General features: G+C 38.3%; 2 protein-coding genes and 1 pseudogene across 5 annotated transcripts in view; all 3 read right to left on the bottom strand.

The window, feature by feature from the left end:
- The window catches only part of nisch (nischarin), a 28565-nt gene extending 24882 nt beyond the window's left edge, over positions 1-3683 (bottom strand). For 3 of the 4 annotated variants that reach the window (XR_004541943.2, XM_055224540.1, XM_055224539.1), the window contains exons 1-6: positions 3488-3675; positions 2453-2536; positions 2011-2193; positions 1836-1884; positions 1477-1640; positions 424-519 (exon numbers count right to left, since the gene is read on the bottom strand). Coding sequence is in view for 3 of the 4 variants with exons in the window: in XM_055224540.1 (XP_055080515.1) it covers positions 424-519; positions 1477-1640; positions 1836-1884; positions 2011-2193; positions 2453-2536; positions 3488-3568 (657 nt within the window). In the remaining variant the exon portion in view is untranslated. Of the gene's footprint in view, positions 1-423; positions 520-1476; positions 1641-1835; positions 1885-2010; positions 2194-2452; positions 2537-3487 lie in introns of all 4 variants that reach the window. The other variant, XM_033974045.2, reaches the window with a different exon arrangement.
- Positions 3684-7158: 3475 nt separating this feature from the next.
- On the bottom strand, positions 7159-20500 carry lmcd1 (LIM and cysteine-rich domains 1). Its single transcript, XM_055224542.1, has 8 exons — positions 20411-20500; positions 19716-19766; positions 15453-15520; positions 14642-14891; positions 13770-13919; positions 12916-13101; positions 11888-12103; positions 7159-8440 (listed from the first exon to the last, which is right to left on the bottom strand). The coding sequence occupies exons 2-8, from the start codon at positions 19734-19736 to the stop codon at positions 8324-8326; spliced, it is 1008 nt and encodes a 335-aa protein (XP_055080517.1). The 5' UTR covers positions 19737-19766; positions 20411-20500; the 3' UTR covers positions 7159-8323.
- LOC129456633 (E3 ubiquitin-protein ligase TRIM35-like) lies at positions 19760-23186 on the bottom strand (annotated as a pseudogene).
- Positions 23187-23679: the final 493 nt, after the last annotated feature.

The raw sequence follows: 23679 nt of genomic DNA, 5'->3' as shown, positions 1-23679 counted from the left end.
GCCTATATATGGAAGGAAAGGCTGAATTGGCTGCAAAACCAGGGCTAAACCAGTAACAGGACAGTGACTAGGCCCCTTGAAAAGAGAATATGAATATCTGTTTTAGTGCATTTCACAGACCTCAATCTAGAGGTGGTCAATATGCCTAAAATGTATTTCATGATTTTATGTAAACTTGCTTAACTAAAGACATCTGCTTCCTCTGTAAATTCACAATTCATTGCAATTGGTTAAATCCACCAGTCACTCAGTCAGGGCATTGCTGAGGCTGACCAATAAGAGAAGTGGGTGGGACAAAAGTTTCTGTGTTTGAACATAGAGCTGCATTCAAGAGAAAATTAGTAATTGAAAATGTGATGATTTTACCAAAAAAGCAGTTCAATTCAACAATTCAATTTGTACCTCCATTTTGCCCAGCCCTACCTCTATCTGCAGCAGAGATTTGAAGATGGACAGGTCAAACGGGAGGATTTTCTCCTGGATGTTGCTGCTCCCAACAGGCTCCCTGGTGCCACTGATCTGGACACAATAAACAAAAGAAGAAGACCAAATATCTAACTTTTACTTGAAAAAGACAGACGTTTCAAGGTTAATTTAACGGTAGAAACATTAAAATTTGTTTCACTATGAGTCAACCCAGTCATTCACATGTATTTGCATCAGCACCAAATAGAACAACAGTGAACAGATTAAAAACCCTTCTAAATTTACTTTAAAATATCAATCTGATTGCCTCAATGTCAAGTCAACGTCAAGACTAATGGTTGCATGATGGTTGACTTTTATTTATTTTTGACTTTTAATTATTTCTGTACAATATCAGAAGTGATGGTAGTTACAAAATAAAATAAAAACAATAATATACACATAATAACATATTTTACAAAAAGAAAAAAAAAGACAATACACACTATATGTGTCAAACCACCAATTAAGTGGTCAAACAGCCCAATTTGCACATAAATACACTAAGGTTCAGAGGTGACAAAAATACTAGTAGTATTAGTCTAAGAAATGACTGCAAACATTAGCAACAGGTTATATGCTATAGAACAATCAGCACAATATGCCAACGTGCTTAATGCAGATAATCTGCGTGGAAATGCTGTAAAGGGCTTGTTTGCACTATTTTGTACACATGTTTAACACACAAGTCCTGCATATTTATCCTGTGTTCTTTTCTAAAACTGAAAACACTCTGTTCCACCTTGTAATGTGATTATGTGGTAATATAGAAATGCTGCCCTATGCTTTTAAACTCCATACACCAGCCTTGAGGATCCAAACATTTTTGAATGCAGGAATATTCAAACATGTTTTTGAGGAGCTAACGACATTATTGCATGGGTAAAAGCTCACATAAATCAGTTTTGCCTAATATAAGACCTTTAAAGGAGTGAACATGTAGTGTTGTCCTATGAATTACTCCACACCATAACCTCATATTATGACTTGTGGCCTGGTTACTCTGGTTACCTTGAGGTACTTGAGGCGGCAAGTGAAGTCCAGGATGTGTCCCAGGTCTGTTTTGGTATCTCCAGTGAAGCAGGTGGGTTTGGCCAGGCGCAGCTGCTGAGTGACTGAGTAGAGCTGTAAGGGGCGCAGTGAGAACACCTGTCCTGCCTGAAGTAACTGCTCACCTGAGAGAGGCCAGAGAGTTAATGTACAGTTTCACATATATTTAAACAGTTAGCCAGCCTTTTAGCAAAAAAAAAAAAAATTACAATAAAAATAATTTTAAAAAACTGTTATTATCCTCAACATTTATTTGTTTTAATTTTCTTTTTGTTTATGTTCCTAAAGTATTAGTAAAGTATTATTAGGTAGAGACAGACCTTTGTGAAAGAGCTCCTCTGCTAACGCAGCTGTGATCCCGTTGATCTCCTAAAACAAAGAAGACAATTATAGGGCATTATGGTTCATATACATACATGTACATTCAGCCCCTAGATCGCAATTTCAATGTTTAAATACTTTTCCAAAATAGTTCAGCCCCTTGTGTGTACTCACATAGAGCTGCAGGTGCAGGAAGCATGAGAGTGGAGGAGGTGTGGCCTGAGGAAACTGCAGTAACAGAGTCTGAAGATACTGCTCCAGGTCCTTCTGCCGACGTTCCACCAAACTTTTAGAATTTTTACCCAAAATCTTCTTTGGGGGCAGCAGGCGCCTGTCCACTTTGTTCTCTGCTGTTAACTAAAGACAGAAAACAAATATAACTACAATTAAATTGCATATAAAATATGCAAAACATCACAACTGGTATTTAAGCAATTTCAATTGTATTGTTAATATCTACACAGACCTCTATAATCTATCCAGTGTGAACCATGTCCACCGGAACACAGAGCGATGGGAAAAACATTAAGTTTTGACAGGAATAAATCAGAATTAATCCAAGACTAAACTAGGACTAAACTTGGACTAAACCAGGGCTAATTTAGGGCTGTCTTACCTTCTCGTGGAGCTCGTGAAAGTCACTGTATCTGTGTTTGACAGTCCATCTGTGCAACCCATCAGTCACCTCAATAATGTAAACCTACAATCATACATCAAGAACAAAAACGTTTGATAGAACTATAATAAAAAGGAAAATTTTGTGCTAAATAAAAGAGATGCATACATGTATTCCCTGGTGATTATCAGAGAATACAATACTTTTGGACTTGGGAATTTAAGAAGAGTGTAAAAACACTCTTTAAATTAAGTATAAATAATATTAATAAAATAAATGCAGCAAGACCATTTCTTTTACTAAATATATTTCATTTTAACAAACATTGGATAATGTTGCACCATACTTTGAAGAGAGGAAGAGAGTCTGTCTTATTTTAAGCCTTAATCTAATAGTAAAATCTTATGTTGAATAAACAAAAAGCCTGGTATTTATGGCATTTAAGTCACATGACATTTTCCAGTTACCTAGATGACTTTTGGCCATTCAACTGGTAGAGCAATTTGAAAAAGTTAATTGCAATGACAGATTAAGATTTATTACTGTGAAATTTATGGATGGATATTGATTTAGAAAGCAACACTTGGACTTTTCTGACCACCATTAAGCAGTAATACATTATTCATGTTTTGAATATTTATGTCAACGATTACCATGCATGAAACACAAATTAATACGCACATTGTACCTATAATTGTCAGCAAATAACAAAGAAATAAAGAAAAAAAATAATGTAGCATCTGAGGGCAAGTCATAAAACTGAATTATGGGTCATAAATATTTTATTACAGGGTTCAAAGGTAACTTTTGTTATATATCTAGAAAGAGCAACTAGTTAGCAGCTATATGGTTTATGCCAATTTTTCATCTCCTTTACATTCATTAATTAGTTTAAATGAGAAGAAACAGATTATATAGACTTATGTAAAAGATTTACAGCATATATTAAAAATCAAACGACTGACGCGTGATTTATGGTGAAAAAGAAGCACAGAGCTCATGCTATGCTAACAGTGGTAATCGAACAAAACGTACCGTGTAGTTTTCCACCAACTCCGAGCCAACAATTGCCACGTTCCTCTCGGATATGTCTTCGGCGAATAGAGCAGGTTCCATTCTGAAGCCCTGAATTCAAAACGGGAGCTGTTAGTTTGATAAAATAGGTAAAATGTTTTGATTTTGATGCAGCTCTTCCTCTTCGTTAGCTTCTCCCCGCCGCCATGTTTGTTATGAAATCGAAAACAGCTGACTGGTTTAAAAAAAATCTTTATTGACAACAGATACACAACACAAACGAAACCTCTTACGGCAACGTAAATACAGCCACTTTAAAAATACCCTACAATAAACCTACATGGTTCCAAAAAAGCAGCCTCAGTAATAATTTTTAGTCGTAGTATTTTACTTATCCACAAATTGACTTGACACTAATATCTTTAGAAATATTGTTACTATTTTACATTCAAACATTCATGTGTATTGAGGGCTGCTGCTACATAATGGGTTTGAAATGTTAATATGTGACAAATTTTCAGCTACACAGAAAAGATAAGTAGGCCTATGCATGTTTTTTCTTTGTTCCAAGCATTTCTAGATTCTTCTGCTTACCTCCATAAGTAAATAGGTCTATACCTCTTACAGAATATGATGTCAATCTAGATGTTTACTTTGTAGTTGCTGTGAGAATGTTAAAGAAGTATTGTAAAGCATGGCAAAATGTATTTGTAGAGCACAATTTGCCGTGCTTTACAGAACAAATAGGGCACATTAAAAGTACAAACAAATATAAATTGAAATTAAAACTGCAAGCAGTGATAAAGAGCCCTCTGAAACCTTGTGATTGTGGAAAGGAACATCATAGTGGGAGAGCTGCATATCAAGCTTTAGCTTGACATTTGAGTCAATATATCCAGTGTCAGGTTGGAGATGATGTTTACAGCCAATTGTAATTTTGCAGAGAGACATTTTTAAAGATACAAGTTTAATTCACACATCATTGTGTCCAGTTCATCAAAACACGCCAACGCTACATTGAGTTCACCCAGATCCATCCATTTTTGCAAAAGTTACAGGGATTTTGAAGCTTTCAAAATGGCAGCTTCATTAAGAGCTTGCCATGACCACACCCTGAGACTTATGTAAATTATTTTAACAACTTTTGACCTCAGATATGTCCTGATGATGCTGCCTCAGTTTGGTGTCCATCAGATCAAAACCCTAGGACAAGTTTGTGAAAGTACGTGGTCTAGATTTTGGACGTCTCCCATTTTGTCCCAATATGGCCCATGCCCTGTGTGGTTTAGGGTGAGGCCAGAACATACTTTTTTGTCTATCTCAAGATGTTCTACATGCCAGCCAAGTTGTATGTGCCCACAATACAACAATCCCTCCTATCTCGTAATGCATTTTAATTTTCCAGAGGCTGCCAATAAGCCATCCTGCAACCTACATTTTGGGAACGTTATGTAACTTAAATTTGAGTTGATCGCTAATATTGACAGTTTTACTGTCCCTATTCATTTTTATTTTCCTGATGTCCTCACAATAACCACACTGGCAAGATGATGTTCACCTGTGACCAGTGTCCAAAGAAATGTCTCAATGCTTCCAGCTTCAAAATACACTTCAGAACTCAGGAGAAAGGCGACACAAGTGTGACCAGTGTGGGAACAGTTTTTCTAGAGCAGATTATCTCAAAATTCACACCAGAATCCATACTGATGTAAAGCCATTTAGCTGTCATGTTTGTGAGAAGGCATTTTCCCTTACTAGTCATTTAGCTAAACACATGAGAATCCATACAGGAGAGAAGCCATTTCAATGTGATCAGTGTGGGAAAGAATTACATATTCTAGTTCCAAGTTCACAGGAGAATCCACAGAAAACGGTCATACAAGTGTACCCAGTGTGAGACAGCATTTAAACAGTCTGGTTTGTGCTCAAATGAAAATAAACACTCAAGAGAAACCATATGACTGTGACCAGTGTGGGAAGGGTTTGCTCAGTCTTTCTCTGCAACTCCATTTGAGAATCCACTCTAAGGCAAAGCCATACAACAGTGACCAATGCAGTAAAATCTTTAGATATTCAGCAGGCTTCAGTGTTCACTGCCGGACCCACACAGGAGAACCCCTTTGTTTGTGAAGAGTGTCTACTGCTAACCTGGTGATCTAAACGTGTGTCATTTTGGACAAACTAAAGGAGACAGAGCTGCTGAGGCTGGACCATGTGAACCCAAAGTCAGATTCAAAAAGCAGGACATCAGGCTGCAGAGAATACACAATGAGAACTTAAGAACAGTGTAGATCCAGTATTCCCTGCTCCATGAATGCTTGATTTCAGATAATTAAATTGACTATGACTGTAGTTTGATGGTCTCACTTATTTGTTGTACTATGTGCTCCCAAGTCAAAAATAAATCTCCAGGTCAAAATTTCAGAAGTAGTTATTTTTAGATTCGTGTTTGGTTTTGTGCAATGTTGTGTCTTGAGACCTTAAACTTGATGAGTTGTTTTTCAATCTGATACAGCTGAGGGAGAGACTGGGTGCTCTATTCTCCATTATGTTGTTATATGTGATTGAATAAACATATTTTGTTTAATAAAAAACAAAAACAAAAAACATTGGAGTTGCATGCTTATTTGTAGTGATTAACTGTTTCCATTGTAAAGACTCAAAACAAAACAATATACACATAATTAATGCCTTTAGTTGAATAGTGGGCACAATGTCATTTTTAAACTGTGAGAGATGGGCTTATTGGCGAAAATCCTATATAATCAACTAATCTAATTCCTGGAAAGCAAACTACTCATTAGCAAATCAATGTTGTTTTTTTTATCCTGTTTTCAATCTGCATTTGTTGTAACGACTGACAGGAGGGACCAAAGAGACAGAACTCGGGGAAAGGTTTAACAGTGTTTATTTACAGATTTTCAAAGTGCAATATAACAGTAGATTGATCAGTGAGTTGTGAGTGGAGTGTTTGCTATGGTCCAGGGACACAGCAGGAGTAGCAGTCTGAGACGAGATGAACAGTACCGGTGGAGAAGAGCTGAGCGGGTCCAGGGAGCGGGATCTGGTAAAGAGCAAAAGTAGCTAATTCAGCAGGAGTCAAAAAGCACAAAAACCTAAACTGAGCCAAGCAAAGTGTACCACAAAGACACACAGACAATCTGGCGCTGAGTCTCAGGTTCTGGCTCCTCTTATCCTCCCCAGGTGCAGCTGATTGCGGATTAGGTCCAGGTGTGCACGGGAGCAGTCCAAATCTCCGCCCAGCTCCAGGGTCAGACATAGAGGGGAGGGGAAAAGTTGCACAAAAAAAATGGCAGGACTGACAGGGATCATGACAGTATTAAACAAAGGTCATGTCCCAGGTGCTGTTTTTATTGATTTCTGTAAAGCTTTTGATAAAGTCATATCTGTCTCAAATTGTCAAATCTGGTCAACTTAAATTCAAACCCATAAATTAATATTGGAGTCCTGCAAGACTCTATATTAGGACTATACTGTTTCTCCTGTGTGCATTTTCAGAATCATGTTATGCAGATAATGTTTTTTTGACTCCCATCCTGTAAACAAACTATCAATGTTCAATAAAAAACGTTCAACAATGGTTGCATGAGAAACAACAAAATCTTGATGTGAAAGAGATGAGTGTATATTTGCTTTCACCAGAGCTTAGGGTAATTAAAAAAGACAAAGTATTCATTTTGATCCAGTTTTTATTCATTAAAAGTAGCTCAGTTCATAATGATAGATGGGTCCCTTTTAAAACACTGTGCTCCAGATTTGACCTTGGGCTAGTTCACGGGTCATTATCTCACTGCTCCTCTCAATGAAAACCAAAAAGTAACAATATTTCCATAACATTTTCACAGTATTGGGCACTGCAAAAAAATCATAGTGTTAGTTATACCAGTTAAAATCCAGATTTAAATAGAAACATACCTCTACTTCCAGTAACATATTTAAGAGAGATTAACCACTACACCACAGTGCCACCTACATGACAATGTCTTGGAATTTTTTTTATCTAACACGCTTAAGGTTTTAACACTGGTCAATTTTCAGTCTTTGTTGACATATACAAAAATTTCTGAATGTAAGTGCTGATGTTATTTATGGGCTTATGCCCATTTCCATTTACCCTGTTTCTAAAACAAGCATGTTTTATTTTGGTATTTTATTCCTATCTTTATTTACTTTAAGTACTTTTTTTGAATGTAGAGTAAAATCTACTTTTTTGGAAAAAAACATTTATGACAATATATTTAGTCCTTATTTAGACCAGGTCAGTAGGCCAACACACATCCAGTATTGTAGTTGGCATATACATCTCTAGACATATTATAGGGCATTTAAGCTCAATGGAACCAGCCTCTGAATGAGTTCCCTGTTTTAGTTGTGGTCTGTAATATTGTGAGATAGGAACAATCCTTAGAGGTGGCAAATGAAAACATAATTCACCACAGTAAACCCCATGTAGTGCTAATACCTCTCTGGTAGTCATGTTTGCAATAGTAAAAACAAAAGCCAGCTTTGACTTTTTTAAGTGCAAATCAAACAAATCAAACATCTCAATGGATATTTTTTCTATGGCAAAACCTGTAATAGCATAGACCCACAGCATTGTGGGACAATCTCACTGAGTTTGAGTATAGTGTTTCTTTAGTTCTGTTTTAGTTGTGGTTTAGCCTTATTTTTTTTAGTCCTACTTTATTTCTGTTTTACTCCTGTTTTAGTCCTGGTTTAGCTGTATATCCCTTTTTCTGTACTGTTTTAGTGCTAGTTTAGTCCTGCTTTAGTCCTGTTTCAGTCCTGGTTTAGTTCTGATTTAGTACTGAAGTGAGTATTATTTTGGAGATGGATCTAAGTGGAGTGAGGACAGCTCTGGTCCAGGCTCTGTCCACATCTCCAGCAGCAAAAGTGCTCTTTGTGCCAGGCCCGACCACCACTCCCCGAGTGGTACGACTCACTGAAGATCAACTACAACAAGAGAAAACAACATATAAACATATTAAAATACTGAATGACAGAAAACAACAAGAAAAAAACATAATCTGTACATCACCGGGTTTTAAGGTGAACAGGTCGAACGACAGCTGACCCTTGTAATGAATACGTCATAACACCTGTTACTTTAAAGGACAACAATACTCTCTATACAGCTTATTTTTGTACTTGTATTTTGTCAATATTTTATTTTTTGCATACCTTTTATTCCATTATGTTGCAGAAAAATCTAATAATACATTTACAAATCTTGGTAAATTATGAAATAGAAAAGGATTTATTCTTTGCCGTGTGCTCCCCAGCCCCTTGCTGTGACTGTTTATGCCTGAATTACAAAGCTCAATACACCTTAAAGGAAAATGTTGTTTCACACTACAGATTCTAACATTCTTTTACTTGAGAAGCTGTAATGAGAAAAAATATAATCTCTTTCTGGTTAATAAATATGTTATATGATTTTAAAATTGATTCTTAAAATTCACACCTTGGGGACACCCTGAGAATCTCCAGGGACCCAAATTTCTCTGCAGCAGCTATATCTGGTGTGACTTTTTGAGGAGTGAACAGAGGAGGAGGAGTGATAGAAAAATCGTAATATCATTATTACTTCGTTTTACTCATGCACTTTGTAATAATAGAAATGGATGCCCTAGTTAGTTAACATATTATGTATGTGCAATCTGTCCCCTTCTATTTTCAGAAGGCCACATAGATAAGACAAGCTATGATCCCGTGTGAACCAAGGTCATCAGACAAAACAGCAAGAATTTGATTTAACCAATGTGGGTTCTTTTCACAGCATAAAGTGTCTCTGTAACATGTTAGAGTTCAGCCAGTGCACACAGGAACGTCTTTATGCATGTACTGTCCTCCTTAATAAAAGTGCAATTACACTTTATAACTTTCACTGGATGTTTGGCTATTTTGACTTTTGTTTTACTGAATGTTAGGTAGAACCTCCTAAAACTAAAATAGACCTAATAGGGGCAAAAGAAATCTGCTTCCTTTGATCATGTCATAGCAGGTGGGGTTGGGAGGACCAAAGACGTGCAGACTCGGGGCAGATTTACAGTGTTTATTTACAAAATGGTGAAATTCGGTCTTTAATAGTTCATTTAACACACACGGGGAGCAGGGAGCGGGAGGCAGACCAGGCGGGAGTAGTGCAGAGCAGGGATGGGAAACCAGGACCAGAACAAGGACAGGATCAGGACGAGACCAGGGCAAGCCAAGCAGGGATGTCCAGAGCGGGCACGGAGACAGCCAGGGCCGGAGCACGACGGGACCAGGGACAGGGCCAGGGACAGGGCCAGGGAAGACCCAGCAGGAGTAATCCAGAGAGCGGGAGACAGGGCAGGAGACAGGAAGTAAGCCGGAGACCAAGACGGGACAGGATGCAAGGCAGAGGGGTGGACTGTACCGGAGCTGGAGCGCAGAGGCAAGAGCAGGAACGAGCGAGAGCAGGAATCTGGAAGGTGGCAAATATCCAATCCAACAGGTAGACAGGTAACAAAATTGCAAAAACTAAGCTGGAGCATCACGTTGACACGCGGATGATCTGGCACCAAGTGTCTTCTCCCCGCTCCTCTTATCCACGGCAGGTGGTGATTACCCTGATGGGACAGGGGTGCGCGCGGGAGGAGCCGAGAGTTCCGCCCAGCTCCAGGTTCAGGCAGGTGAGGGAGGGGGGAGAGCACACAGGGAGGCAGAACAGGAGCAGAGATACATGCCTCAATGACAGATCATCAAAGCTCTGGCTGAACCTTCCTCTGACACTTCTGCATTAAACCTACTGACTTACTGACTTACTTAAGTACTGACTTACTAAAATACAGCTTTTGATATAATTTTATCAAGTCACATTAGATGGCTTTTCATTTACATGGTATTTTAAGTAGTTTAAAGTATTTTAAGTGTGGGACTGCATTTAAACACTCTGGTGCCCTTCTCGCTCTCACGAAAATTCACACTCAAGAGAAATCATACGAGTGTGACCAGTGTGGGAAGGTGTTTGTTCAGTCTTTCTGCTACAAATGTCATTTGAAAGTCCACTCTAGGTCAAAGCCATACAAAAGTGACCAGTGCAGTAAAACCTTTAAATTTTTGCCAGGCCTCACTGTTCAATGTCAGACTCACACAGGCAAAGCTCTTTGTCTGTGAAGAGTGTGGGAAGGCATCTTGGTCAAATAATTGGAAACCTGTTAAAATGTGTCCCTATAAAAAGAAAAGCAGCTCTGACCAGTGTAGGAAGGCTTTGTAAAACCTGGTCATCTAAACATGAGTTGTCTTGGACAAACTAAAGGAGATACAGCTGCTGAGGCTGACTCATGTGAGTCAAAAAGCTGGACATCAGGCTTCAGAGAGTCCACACAGAGAAGTTAAGACCGGTGTAGATCAGTTTTCACTTTATCAGTGTTATCAGTCTGAAGCTTCTACAAGGCTCTTAATACTAGCCTTTTCTTTAGTTTTGTCCTATGTTTCACTGTTTATTCTACTGTTTTGTACTTAACCCAATAAAATAAAATAAAACTACATTTTGTTGTTTGTGTTTGCTTCTAACAAATTCAAACAGTAAATTACTTTGGTTCCTTTTTAGACTGTTTTGGCCAATGCATCTCTACACAGAAACTAACAAACATGAGAGGAAAAGACTATTTTCCTCAACATTACTAAAAATCTATTGAGTGTTGCATTACTTAAAGGTACTGTACCTGATTTTTATAGTCTTAAAAACATGAAAAACAGAATTTGTTTACTTTAAATGGTTTGCAGTGGTGCAAAGTTACAGTCACCATTTGTAATTATACTGGCTGACCAGACCCTGCGGTATTCTCACATGTCACCAGTAGATGCTAATTACTTCACTGCTGTCTGATAGGATAGTAGCTTTGGTTTGACAGAAGCCCAGAGAGCACAAGTGACCATGATCAAAGCCCAGGTAGATGGAGGAGGGAACATGTTTCACATCTGCCATTTACTGGTAAATAAAAAAATAAAAAAAATCAAATAAACTTGCAGATGGTAGCTTTAGTCCTCACTTACCTTATGTATTCTAAGCATCCTAATAATTTACTGAGTTTATAAACATGCTTCACAACTTTCAGAGACCACTGAGCAGAGTTTGTAGTCACGGTAAAGTTAAGAATAACTAGCATGCAGTGCAGTGCACGTCCTCATTATCAGTCAGTGAAACACTTTACACTTACAGTACACAGTGAACTTATTTTTGTTCAGATGCATTGGAAAAATGTGGGCTGTTTAATTCATATGGACCGCACAATAAAAAAATAAATAAAATAAAAAAGTCGCCCTTTTCTCTTTTCTCCATCTCACTTCTCCCCTCAATAGATCATAAATGACTGTAAACAATATACATATTTTATTATTGTTCATTATTTAAGCCTATAATGCCACCCATACCTCATCACAACCCTGGCAGCGTGGTCTCTGGCTCTCACAGTAGTGACGTCCACAGAACAGCCTCTTATTGGTCCAAAAGTAAACCAGATCGACCAATAGCAGGCCACACACAGAGCAGACGAAGCAGGCGGGGTGCCATAGTGCATCATATCCCTCCCTTTGAGCGAAAACCGCAGGGGAGTCCTTATTCACTGTGCACAGGCAACCAGAACAGCACTAAAGAGAGAGAGAAAAGAGAAAGAATGAGCTATGTCAGTATTACTATGACTTCAACTAGTTTGTAGTACCAGTAACAGTTGGTAGGAGACAATGGTTAGTGACAATGCATTGCTGTTGCGTCCTTAGGCAAGACACTTCACCCACTGTGCTCATGTATGAATATGGTGAGTAATTGGTAGTAGTTAGAGGGCTCTATCCGGGATACAGAACCTTACCACAACCCAGTATGGAGTGTACAAATTATAATTACAATATGGCACTTTGAGAGACAATACAACTTTTACTACCATTTTGGACGTTCAGTTAAATAACGTCTTCCAGTTTGTGACATTTTGCAGACTTTTACCAATTTTAAAGTGAGAATATTTTGCTTTCAATTGTTACTTGCAATAATGTCCCCAGTTTCTCATTTACCTTAAAGAAGACCTATTGTGCTAGTGTCTGCTATATAGATATAATCTATGATGCTCATGGATCATTATGTTATAATTTGGACATTTTAAAAAGCAATATTCATCTAAAACGACCTAATAAACCAAACAAGTAAGATGACTTTTGAGATAGCAAACTGTAGTGCCCAATGGGAGCTGAAGTTGCCATAAATCATCCCAACAAAAAGCCGCACAGCTGTAGATAGCTGCACATCATGCTAAAAAGCTTTGGATTTTATTTCATTTTTATCAGAATATCTATGCTATGAATAAAATTATTGCTACGGAAACATGTAAAAGCTGTGAAAAAAATTGTACAATTTTTGTAAGATACCATCAACATCCAGAGTACAATTTAGACCCTGGTTTAGGTCTTACATTAGTGGACGTGGATGTAATGTGCTCAGGTTCTTTTGCTGGGCCCTGATTGGTTGTTTCTTGCTCTTTTGCTGCTCTCTGATTGGCTGCCTCCCTCAGAGCCCCGCCTTCTCCAGGTAAAGCCACTTCTCCCACTCCCAACACTTCCTGTTTATAATGCTTCACAAACAGCAGCATTGAACAGATCTGAAAAAGAAACAGCATTATTATAGAGCAATTTAGAATAAAAACAAAATACAAGTAGTGGTAAGTTCTAAAATGAAATATCTCTATTTATGTCATTCAACAGAACTTTAAAACTAGAGAAAACTTGGCAAAATGTTTAGTAAAATCTTAAATATAATTGTTTTATATGTTTTAATGGAAAATATTCTAACCTGTCATATGCACTTTAAAGAAAAAAAGTTTCTTAAATATTAAAGTGCATATGACAGATTATACAAATTTCCTTAAAACATAGTTAACTTAATTTTATTTAAGATTTAACAAAAAAATCCTGCCTAGTGCGTTCTAGATTTTAGATCACCTAGCAGCCATAATGTGAGCATACACAACAAGGACCAGAACTTACATAAATAACATAATACAAATAAATGGTGGTGTATTTATTTTGTGAAATCAAGGTTTAAAGTGCCAGGAAATTTTAAGTGTTAATGACATGGGTAGAGGTATTCACTTTTAGAACCCATCTCTACTTCCTGTATTTTTGTACTTTTCTTCTCAATTTTTTTGTCCCACAAACCACCACTTAATGGATGTAAAACTATGATAAATATTTCACACAGGTACTATCCCATCAAACCAAGCCATAACTCGAAAAACATGAAAACCTGACACATGCACTTTAAACTCACCTGGTCTTCAGAGGAGAGGCTGCAGCACTTCATTGGGTCCTGGTCGTAAACAGGAAGCTGTATCTGTAACTGTCTGCTTCTCTCTAGTGCCCCCTGTGTACCACTTATGGGGCGACACTGTTGTGGGAGGAGCCCCATAAACTGCACTGCCTACAAAAAAACAGTAATGAATCAGACACTTGCCAATCAGAGACTGGCAGATGCAGAGAAAACCAAGAGAAAACCATCGAATAAAAAGAAGCAGTGTTTGCAGTCCATAAATTTTACATATTGGACAGGCCAAAAGAAGAGTATATAGTGCTTGTAAAAGGAGTAGTAGTAGTAACAGCATCAAGAGTTGTAGTAGCAGTTACAACAATAATAGCATCTGTTGTGGAAAAGCAGATGCTATTATGATAATGAACTTTTACAGTTATTCAGGTAGAACAACAACGAGTTTCCTGTGGGATGGAGACACATGTTAATGTCGGGTCTGAGTCTAACATAGATCAAATGCCTTTAAAGACATAAGATAAGAATACTTTTTCCACAACATGAATATACCTAAATGTCCATCACAGCATCAGATGTAGCAATTGCTGGGTTTTAGGAATATGCAGTTGCAATAGTTGAAGTAGCAGTAATATGATTTGTAGTAGTAACAATGGGAGTAGCAGCAGTAATAGCAGTAATAATAGGATAGAAGTAGCAGTTATAATAGCAGCAGTAACAGCAGTAGTCTCATTAGATTTTGTGTGATGCTGGGGGCCCATTTCTAGGAGTATAGCAGTTGAAATAGTAGCAGTAATATCAATTGTAGTTGTAGTAGTAGTAGTAGTAATATAAGGTATTCGTATCCGTAATTGCCAGCCATAATTGCAGAATTTTCTCACCAGTTTGTGTGTGGTGCTGGGGGCCCATTGGTAGGCCGTGGTGCTGAAGCTGGGGTCTTTGCGTGACACGTGTGGGTTGGTGACGATCAGACGGTTTCGTTTGTAGAGCCTCAAGCCACCGCCTCCTTTCACCTTCTGAGTCATGTGACCACAGGGCGTGTCTGAAAGCAGCCGTCCCATTCGCTGATCCTCCTCTGCCTCAGTGGTTATGTGATCAATAGAGTTGCAGCCGCAGGAAGTGCACACCTTTCTGATGAAATGAAGAGAAAAACATTTTTAAAGTTGACTTAAGTGCATGCCTTATGTGATCTTTTTTTCCTCTCCATGTAATAATTTTACGTTGATAAAAAAAATATATATATATTTGAAATTGAAATGTTTTGGTTTACTTAAAATGGCAACATTAACTGGTAAAAGTTCCAATTTGAGCAATTATTATGGATTCTTTTGATATTTTATTGACTTTTTGTATCGGTGTTTAATAACTTTCCAGTGTTCCAATGCTGTCCAATATGTGTTTGGAATAAATGCATTTCCTGTGCATTTTAACCTCTCCACTTGTTGCGTTGTTTACCTTAAGTTTGAATGTCCGTAGCTCATGATGTTTGCTAGACTTAATAAAAACATGTTGAAAATACTTAAAAACAAGTCAAATCATCTCAGAAATGATTCAACAAAGGTAATAGTCACTTTAGACATTCCTTTCTGCAGTGTAAGATTCTGTTTTTGGAAACTAAGTCTTTTTGTTCAAATACAGTAAAATAGTTCTCTGTGAGGTGGATTCCTGTGGTGCCTGTGGGATGAGAGTTACCTCCAGGAATGTGGCTGGAACCCTGAGCAGTTCCCCTCACAATGCAGACAGGCCCCTGCTGCCAGTGCCTGCCAACCACACAACAATACAATCAACATTCAACAGGACTTAAACAGGAAAACAAAGAGAGCTACAATGAACTCATTGTTTGTTGAACTGAAAACTTTGGCACTTTGGTAGAGACGTCATTGATGAAGTGTAGAATCATTAATGGGCCCATATTTCGCTTTTTTCTGATCTCTGTTATAATCTTGTTTTGTCATCAAAAACATACTGGACTTGTGTTTTCTTTCATTCACACATGAAACAAAACACAAACCCTGCATATTTAGGCTCAGTTATTTCAAACGGAAGACACTCTGTTCTACCTTGTGATGTCATGGTGTAATACAGGAAGTGCTCCACTGTGTTTTTAAACTGTATACACCTTCAATAGAATCAGTTGGATAATTCCAGCCTTGGAATTTCCATTCTTTACTTAAGTAAGGTAGCTGTTAACTTGAGAACTACCACTTCATGACATCACAAGGTGGAAGAAAGCATTTTGATCTTTGGAACAGACTAATAATAAAGGGTTAACCAAACATTTGTGAATGAAACAAAACTCCAGATCTGTTTTTGAGGAGATATATAAGCCATATATTTAAGCCATTATAACATGGCTTAAAGCTCATACAAATCAATGTTGTGTAATATAGAACCTTTAAGGATAACGATGACAGGAGAAAACTATAAACTCCTAAACTTGAAATGTGTCATCACGGCATTACAAACATGATCAATTATGAGTAGGAATGCTAATAATAAATTAACTGGACCTAGAAGACAGTGGTGTTGGCGAAGAGGAGAAGATGGAGAGTCTGAGGTGGCAGATGATTTTGCTGCTGTTGTGGACAGAGTTATAGATAATAGTAGAATGAGCAGCAGAAATGCTTCCAGTTGCATTAATACTATGAGTTTCAGCTTGCTTTTGTCATTTTGATGGATGGTTGACAATTCAAAAGATATAATATTTAGTTTTGAATTGTTACTTGCTATGGCAACTTTTCATCATTCCAGCACTATAGCGCTATAGTAGAGCGCAGCTCTGTCAGTTTACCTCAGAGATCTTGTGGCTATGGAAGAATGTACCATAAATAATATTTTATTTACAGCAGCAACAAAGCTGTATTTGGGTTTAGTCCTGGTTTTAACTGTGGTTTAGCTCTGTTTAAATCCAGATTTAATCCTGGTTTAGTTCCTTCCTATCTGGTCCCACCCTAGATCTTGCCTGGGCCTCTTGTTGGACTGGGCCCAAGGGTGACGTTACACAGTGATGTCATGGCGTGCAGAGATGAGGTCATTGTTTGTTTCTCTCATTTCTCTTTCTGAAAATCTCCACATGTCTGCAGCAGCCTGTAGGCCTACACAACCAATTTGAATCCTGATAAGATCTGTATTGCAGGTAATGAAACTACAAACCTATTTTTCTAAAACGAACACTAAAGAAGTTATAACTTATTAATGTATTTATTTTTTACAAACAACCTAATGCTTGTATTTTAAAACACCAGAAAGCAGCTGTCCCAACTTAAAAGTTACATTAGCATTTTTATAAGAAGACATAAAGGGGGTTGTAGGGGTGCTCTGCTTTTCAATATTGAATAGATGGAAGTGTCTTGTCCAAAGACACAACAAAACACTGCAGGTGTATGCTCCAAGGTTGTAGGGTTGCTTTGCTTGACTATAGGGCTCTAGGCGGTTACTTGTTTAGTCGATTAATCGGTTGATGGAGTCTTAGTTGATCAAAATTTGTATTAGTTGATTTCGTAATTTTATTAAATATTAAAGATTTATATGAGACAAAAGCAGAAAGGAGAAGTGTGTGAGTAAGTGATTTTTTGGTGTTTAGATTTAAAAAGGCTGATTAAACTCATGATTCGCAAGTTTAATCTGTCTTTACATAAATTAATTGTTTCCTTGTACTTTTGCTGTAAAATTAGTTGTTCTTGCTTAAACTCCCGGGCAGGTGTAGTCTTGTGAGTGCAGTTTGGGTCAGACACATAGAGATACATAATACTTTTGAGAGCTTTTGCCACGCCCCCTTTGTCGTCGACTACAGCCCTATAAAATATTGGCATCAGCTGGAGATCTAAGGCCTACAGCTGAAAAGGTTAAATGTGCCAATACCTCTAATATAATATAAATAATGTAATATAATATAAAAGTAGTGGAACTAAATCTGGTTACTTATTTCTTTTCATTTTGACAAAGACCGTTGACCACTCATAGGTTTACGTTTTTAGTATCAAAATCAAGTTTGAAATGTTAGTATCGTGACAACACTACTGCGAAGTAACCATGCACTAGTTTTAGTCTTTATAAATACCATTGTTGTAAGTTTGTTTTCTGTCCCTGTATAGTTGTTTCTATGTTTGTTATTGTCCCTCTTTTGTTTGATGGTGTCAGAGGTCTGTAGTTAGACCCCGTGATCCCCGCAGAGCCCTTTCACCTGTCAACACCGAACACAAATAACTCCAGATCACAACCAGGATTAAGTCCATGTCTGTCACTAAAACAACTCCATGGACTCATCACTGCTGCTGAGTCTGAACAGGGCCAAACAAGGGCAGTGTAGTGATGTGTGTATGTAGTAGTAGCAGTAATAGGAGTAGAAGCAGTCGCATCAGTAGTAGTAGTAGTAGTAGTAGTAGTGGCACACATAGTAGTAGAGGTAGTAGTTGTAGAAATAGTGGTAGGTAGCAGTAGCAATAATATTTATGTATTTATTCAATATTTTACAAATAGTAGTAGCAGCAGCAGTGGTAACAATAGACCTAGTAGCTGGGTTGGTAGTAGCAGTAGTAGTGGTAGTAGTAGTATTAATTGTCATAGAATTAATGATAGTGGCAGTAATGGTAGTAATAGTAATAGAAGCAGCAGCAGCAGTAGCCCCAGTAGAAGTAGTAGTAATAGTAGTAGTAGTAATAGTAGTAGTAGTAAATAAATCATGACGCAACATTATCTTAGTAAAATTATGTACATAATTTGGTTACTTTGGTGGCACAAAACTTGGAAGCTTGGAATAAGAACAGAAATACTTAAACCTCAAACCAAGCAAATAATAAAGAGTCAAAATTAACCAGAGCAAGATAGAAATTGTGAATTCAAGTCATTTTAAAGGTGCACTCTGTAACTTTTCTGGTGGAGGGTCCGTCACTTGCTTGTTTTCATTGATATGTTAATATTTTACCTAGATTTTTCCACAGTAAATCTCACTTGCATTCATTCACTTACAGAGGTTTCTGCTCAAAATACAATGAGAAACATGGAATCCTACAGGGAGCGGGCCTCTCCACAAATCTGATCTGTAACTTGGCCCAGCTGGTTTAGTTCAATGCCATACAGTAGAATATTCTATGAGCAAAACAAAACATCTCCATGGAGACAAACAGGTGGCTGCCCCCTCTAGAAAAGTTACACAATGCACCTTTAATGCGTTTGGCCCTTGGTTTAACAGGGTGAACCGAGTTTGGACCCCAGGTGCTGACAGAGACAGAGCCTAAGCAGGACAGGGCAGCGCTTATCTCTCTGTGTTTCCTCTGATTAAACCCTCTAAATATAGACACAGCACAATGCATTCTGGGCACAATACAATTGGGAATATAAGAGTCACAAACCAGTATTAAACAAGCTCTAAACCAGGACTAAACAGGACTAAACAAGACCAAACAAGGTCTAAACCAGAACTTAACAGGACTAAAATAGGTCTAAATCAGAATTAAACAAGGTCTAAACCAAGACTGAACAAGGTCTAAACCAGGACTGAACAAGGTCTATATCAGGACTAAACAAGGTGTAAACCAAGACTAAATAAGGTTTAAACCAGGACTGAACAAGGTCAGGATAAGACAGGATTTAACCAGAATAACAGAGGGCATAGACTGAACCAGAACTATACTGATTCAGTACTGTGAGGCGTTGTTGCAACTAAACCAGGGTTGTACTTGGACTTAACCAGGGTCTTACATGTGCCATACCTGGACTAAAATGGGGCCAAACTAGGGCTAGACAAAGACTTAACCAGAAGTGAATCTATAGTCCAAAGCTTTACCAGGACTAAACCAGAACTTAAAGGAAGCAAAAATATGCAGAACTAAACTAACTCTGGATTTAAGGTCTCCAGGGCTCGATTAGGCTAGACTGTGTCCAAACCAGGGCTAAACTAGGACTGGACCAGGATTAAATTGGGTCTAAGGGTGTAGTAAAAAAGAAGTGGGTTACCTTTTGCTTTGACGAGCTCATGTTCAAATTCTCTTGTTTTAAAGTTAACTCCTATGAGAAATATAGAGAAATTTAGTTAATACAACATAAATAATGCAATAGAATGCTATAAATAACAATTCAATTCTAACTGAATGACTAGATGCAATTACTAAGGAGTAATAGACCAAAGCAGAGCTAACCCATAGACTGCATATCTATGGGCTGACCAAATATGTAATCATATATAAACCTATATAAAACCAAGGCTAATCAGTTCTATACTGTCTTTACCGGGGCTGAAATAAACTTTCTATGTAAAATTGTGCAGAATAGAATTGTACATTCTATATTATTAAGAAACCTTGATCATAAAAGTCTCACCTAGGTCTAAACTAGGACCAACCCGGACCAAAGCAGGTCTAAACCAGGACAAATGTCAGATTTTATGAACCAGGATTAAACCTATAAGACCAAACAGAACCAAACCAGAATGTAGCAAGGTTTTAACCAGGTCTAAACCTAAACCTATTAACCTGGCAAACTGAGACTCAACTGCAGTAACTGTGATAAATCTGGTCTAAACTATGACTAAATTTGCAGTAAACCAGGACTACCTAACAAGGCTACACCAAGTCTTTTTTTTTTTTTTTTTTCAGAACGTCTTACACAATGCAACAGTACTTTTTAGTAACAAAGTTGTGAACCAAACTTACTTTTCCCGTTCCTCTCTGTGGCTTTTGGCCCGGAACAGTCCAGTCCAGAGCAGCACCTGGATTCCTATGCCTCTGCCTCTGCACCTCAGCCCAGACAAAGAGACAGTCCCTGCAACCAGCCAATCACAGTCTGATTCCAAGTCCCGCCCCATACCCTCTCAGCCAATCGTGAAGTACCATCGTGTCCTCCCTCCTCCCTCCCTCTGCTCTTTCTTCATGGTCTGGGGAGAAAAAGATCAGAGAAAATAGTAGGGTTGGGTTCTGACTGAATGATTCATAAAAAGGGTTGAATTTAGAAATGAGCTAGTGTCAAAGCAAACAACAAGGTTACTCAAGAAAAAAAGTACACTTCAGCTATAGCTTTAAAAGGGATTCTTGAAAAACTGACTAAACTTCTCCTTATCCTCATTCCAAATGCCTCAGGAATAACCCAGGAAAAAAAATAAAACAAAGACAGTGTTATAACCTCATATCTTTGCCCAACTTCTATTTTTCCCAAGGACCTCTGCAAGATTAAACTTATAAAGGGGTTATTTTACCTCTATGGGGTATTAACTGCAAACACATAACTTAGATCACAGTGTTACCTTTTATTGTTTTTTCCCCTCAAATCAGCATAATAACATGTTTATAAGTCTCACTTTCTTTTTTGACAATCTCCTTTGCTCCTTCCTCTAAATTACTCCCTCCACAGAGCGATATCACAACACAATCAGTGTGCATCTTGCTACTGAAACTTCTGCACAATGCACCAGGTTTGTTAAGTTGCTGTGTAGAGTTTTGTATCACGTGGGCTGAGTGTTGGACATAATCTTACAGCTAAACTTAAGGAGGGTTTGAATAGGGCCTGAGAGTGGTCGCAAAAATACTCAAACATGGATGACATCTGAAACCACTTCATGCATGTTTTTGATGAGGGAACAATGGTATAACATGGTAGAAAGCAAAAAACAAACAAACAAACAAAAAAAACATAGATTGATTTTAAAATGCACTTCATATAAACCAATGGACATGTATCAAAGGCACTTCTCTCACTGCTGTTCTAGAGCAGTTGGCCATCATCATAAAGAAGCTAGAGTAGTAAATAAGTCAAGTAGTTAAGTTAAGATCTTCAGTTGCATTGTAAAACTCATAGGCCTATATTTGACATTCAGCATTTTCCATCAAATTCCCTGAAACATCTAAACAACAAACCATCAAAGTAACAGTATGAAACTTAACAACAATAGTGAAATGAATCAAAATGGTAAATGATTACGGTAATACTTTGCAGCTGATGTCATCAACATTCTCTGGGGATGTGACGCTAACTGAAGACACTGCTGCATCTGAAGCTCTGTTAGAAAGTTAGACTTTAATCCAAGCTTTGTTTTAATGCAATCTAACCAGAAAGAACTGACTTAGTTGTACTGACAACAGGTGAGCTGATTTTGTACTGTGCTGTGAAACAAGTTTTCCCCCTCCTATTTGATTTTTCAAGAGAAAGGATTGTTGAGGGGTAAAATCTTCAGTGTGGTCTTATTAAAATTAAAATAATGGAAACAACTTCTCAGAGAAAGAGTGAGTAAAGGTGTGTATGTTTCTTTATATTGGGATCCAAAAACAAGAGAGTTCCTTTGTTGAAGTCCAGCTCCACTGTAATCTTCTGTAGATTCTTCACAGAATGACATACAACTTCACCTGTGGGATAAAAGGCTCTGTGATGTTTTCCTGATATGTAATCTATAGTCCAGACTCCTCTATGTACATGCTGCCACCTATGAACATGCTCATTCATTACACCAACAGACCAGCTACAGTTTCCAGAGACTTCCATGTCCCAGCTGCGAGTCCCTGAGGTGAATCTTTCTGATCCCAGTTCAAATCTCTATGGATTTTCTGAAACCTTTTGTCTCTCTCCAGATGCCACACTGGTCAGATCTTCAGACAGAGTAAGGTCTGAATATGCTGTGTTTGGATCCAGAACAACAGAGAAGAACTGGACCAGGTCTTTCATGTTCCTACAGATGTTGAAGCCCAGATTGCCCAGATGTTTGGTCTGGTCCCATCTGTGGTTGTTCCACCAGGGGGCAGCGCTGCACTCTCTCCAATGCATCCATTTACTACAGCAGAATGGAGCTGTCCTCAGCTCCAATGTGCTTATCTGTGGTTGCAATGGTCTCTGACAGAGCCGCTGTCTCTCTGCTCATAGCCGCCATCTTGTCCTCCAGACTCCTCCTCTTCCTTTTCTGTTGCTCTTCTCCCTCACAGCTCTGACCCGGGCCTGCTCCTCCTCTTCTAAAAATTGATACAGCTTTTAAAACTGATTCTGCATCTGTCTCTCTGTGAGTCAGGCCTGGGCTGGGCTGGCACTGCAGCAGAAAGCTGCTCTTTGCTCCTGGTCAGGTCCTGTCTTTTGTTCTCCAGCAGCTGTAGTGTTTGCTCAAGCTTCTCCCTGAGGCTTGGAGTGGCCTCATTGATGGGCCTGAGGGAGTGTCCTGAGTGCTGCGCCGAGTGTCCACAGATGATGCACAGCGGCTGCAGGTGCTCCTCACAGTTTAAGTTCCTCACGGTGCAAGTCACACTCAGAAGTCCTCTGCTGTAGGAACACTTCACACACACTCGTCAGGGCCTGGTTTGTGGACAGGTCTTTAGAGTGTCTCCTCTTACACAGGGGACAAAGCTTCGACTCAGAGGTTTTCAACAGTTCTCCACACAATCTCTGACTACAGCTCAGAACTACAGGGTCTGTATAGATGTCGTGACAGACCGGGTGGTCTGTCAGCGACGCCATTCTGTCAGATGAGCTGAGCAAAAAGTAAAACAACAGTCAGAAGTCACATAAAGTATTCAGGTGACCTTTGAAATGCACAACCACAGGAAAACTATTTTGTGAGAGCCTGTGAGAAAGGTCTGAAGTCCCTGTTAACCATAAATGACTGTTATGGAGAGCGCCCCTTTCCTTCCTTTCCTCATTCCAGACTTCACCCAGTATTCAGTATCACACATTTGTGTGGTATTCTCAGTGTCTGCAGTTACATGCACATGTGACATCTGATTAAAATTAGATTTTTAGAGTTTCAAGATTATCTAAATGAAATGTAAAAAGCCCAATAATCTAATCTCTTTGTGATCATGGTCCTTTTAATTTCTCACATTAGATGTTGTGGTTTCTGTGTCATTTAAATAATCTTACAGGTGCAGAAATCAGATTATAATCAGATGTTGGTGTGAATGTGAACAAGGCCAATGATTCATGTGAATTGTGTTTAAACTGTAGTTTTGTT

The sequence above is a fragment of the Periophthalmus magnuspinnatus genome, chromosome 10 (genome assembly GCF_009829125.3).
Source record: "Periophthalmus magnuspinnatus isolate fPerMag1 chromosome 10, fPerMag1.2.pri, whole genome shotgun sequence".
Taxonomy (NCBI): Eukaryota; Metazoa; Chordata; class Actinopteri; order Gobiiformes; family Gobiidae; genus Periophthalmus; species Periophthalmus magnuspinnatus.
The sequence above is the reverse complement of the archived record's forward strand: the minus strand, read 5'-3'. Positions and strand labels throughout refer to the sequence as shown.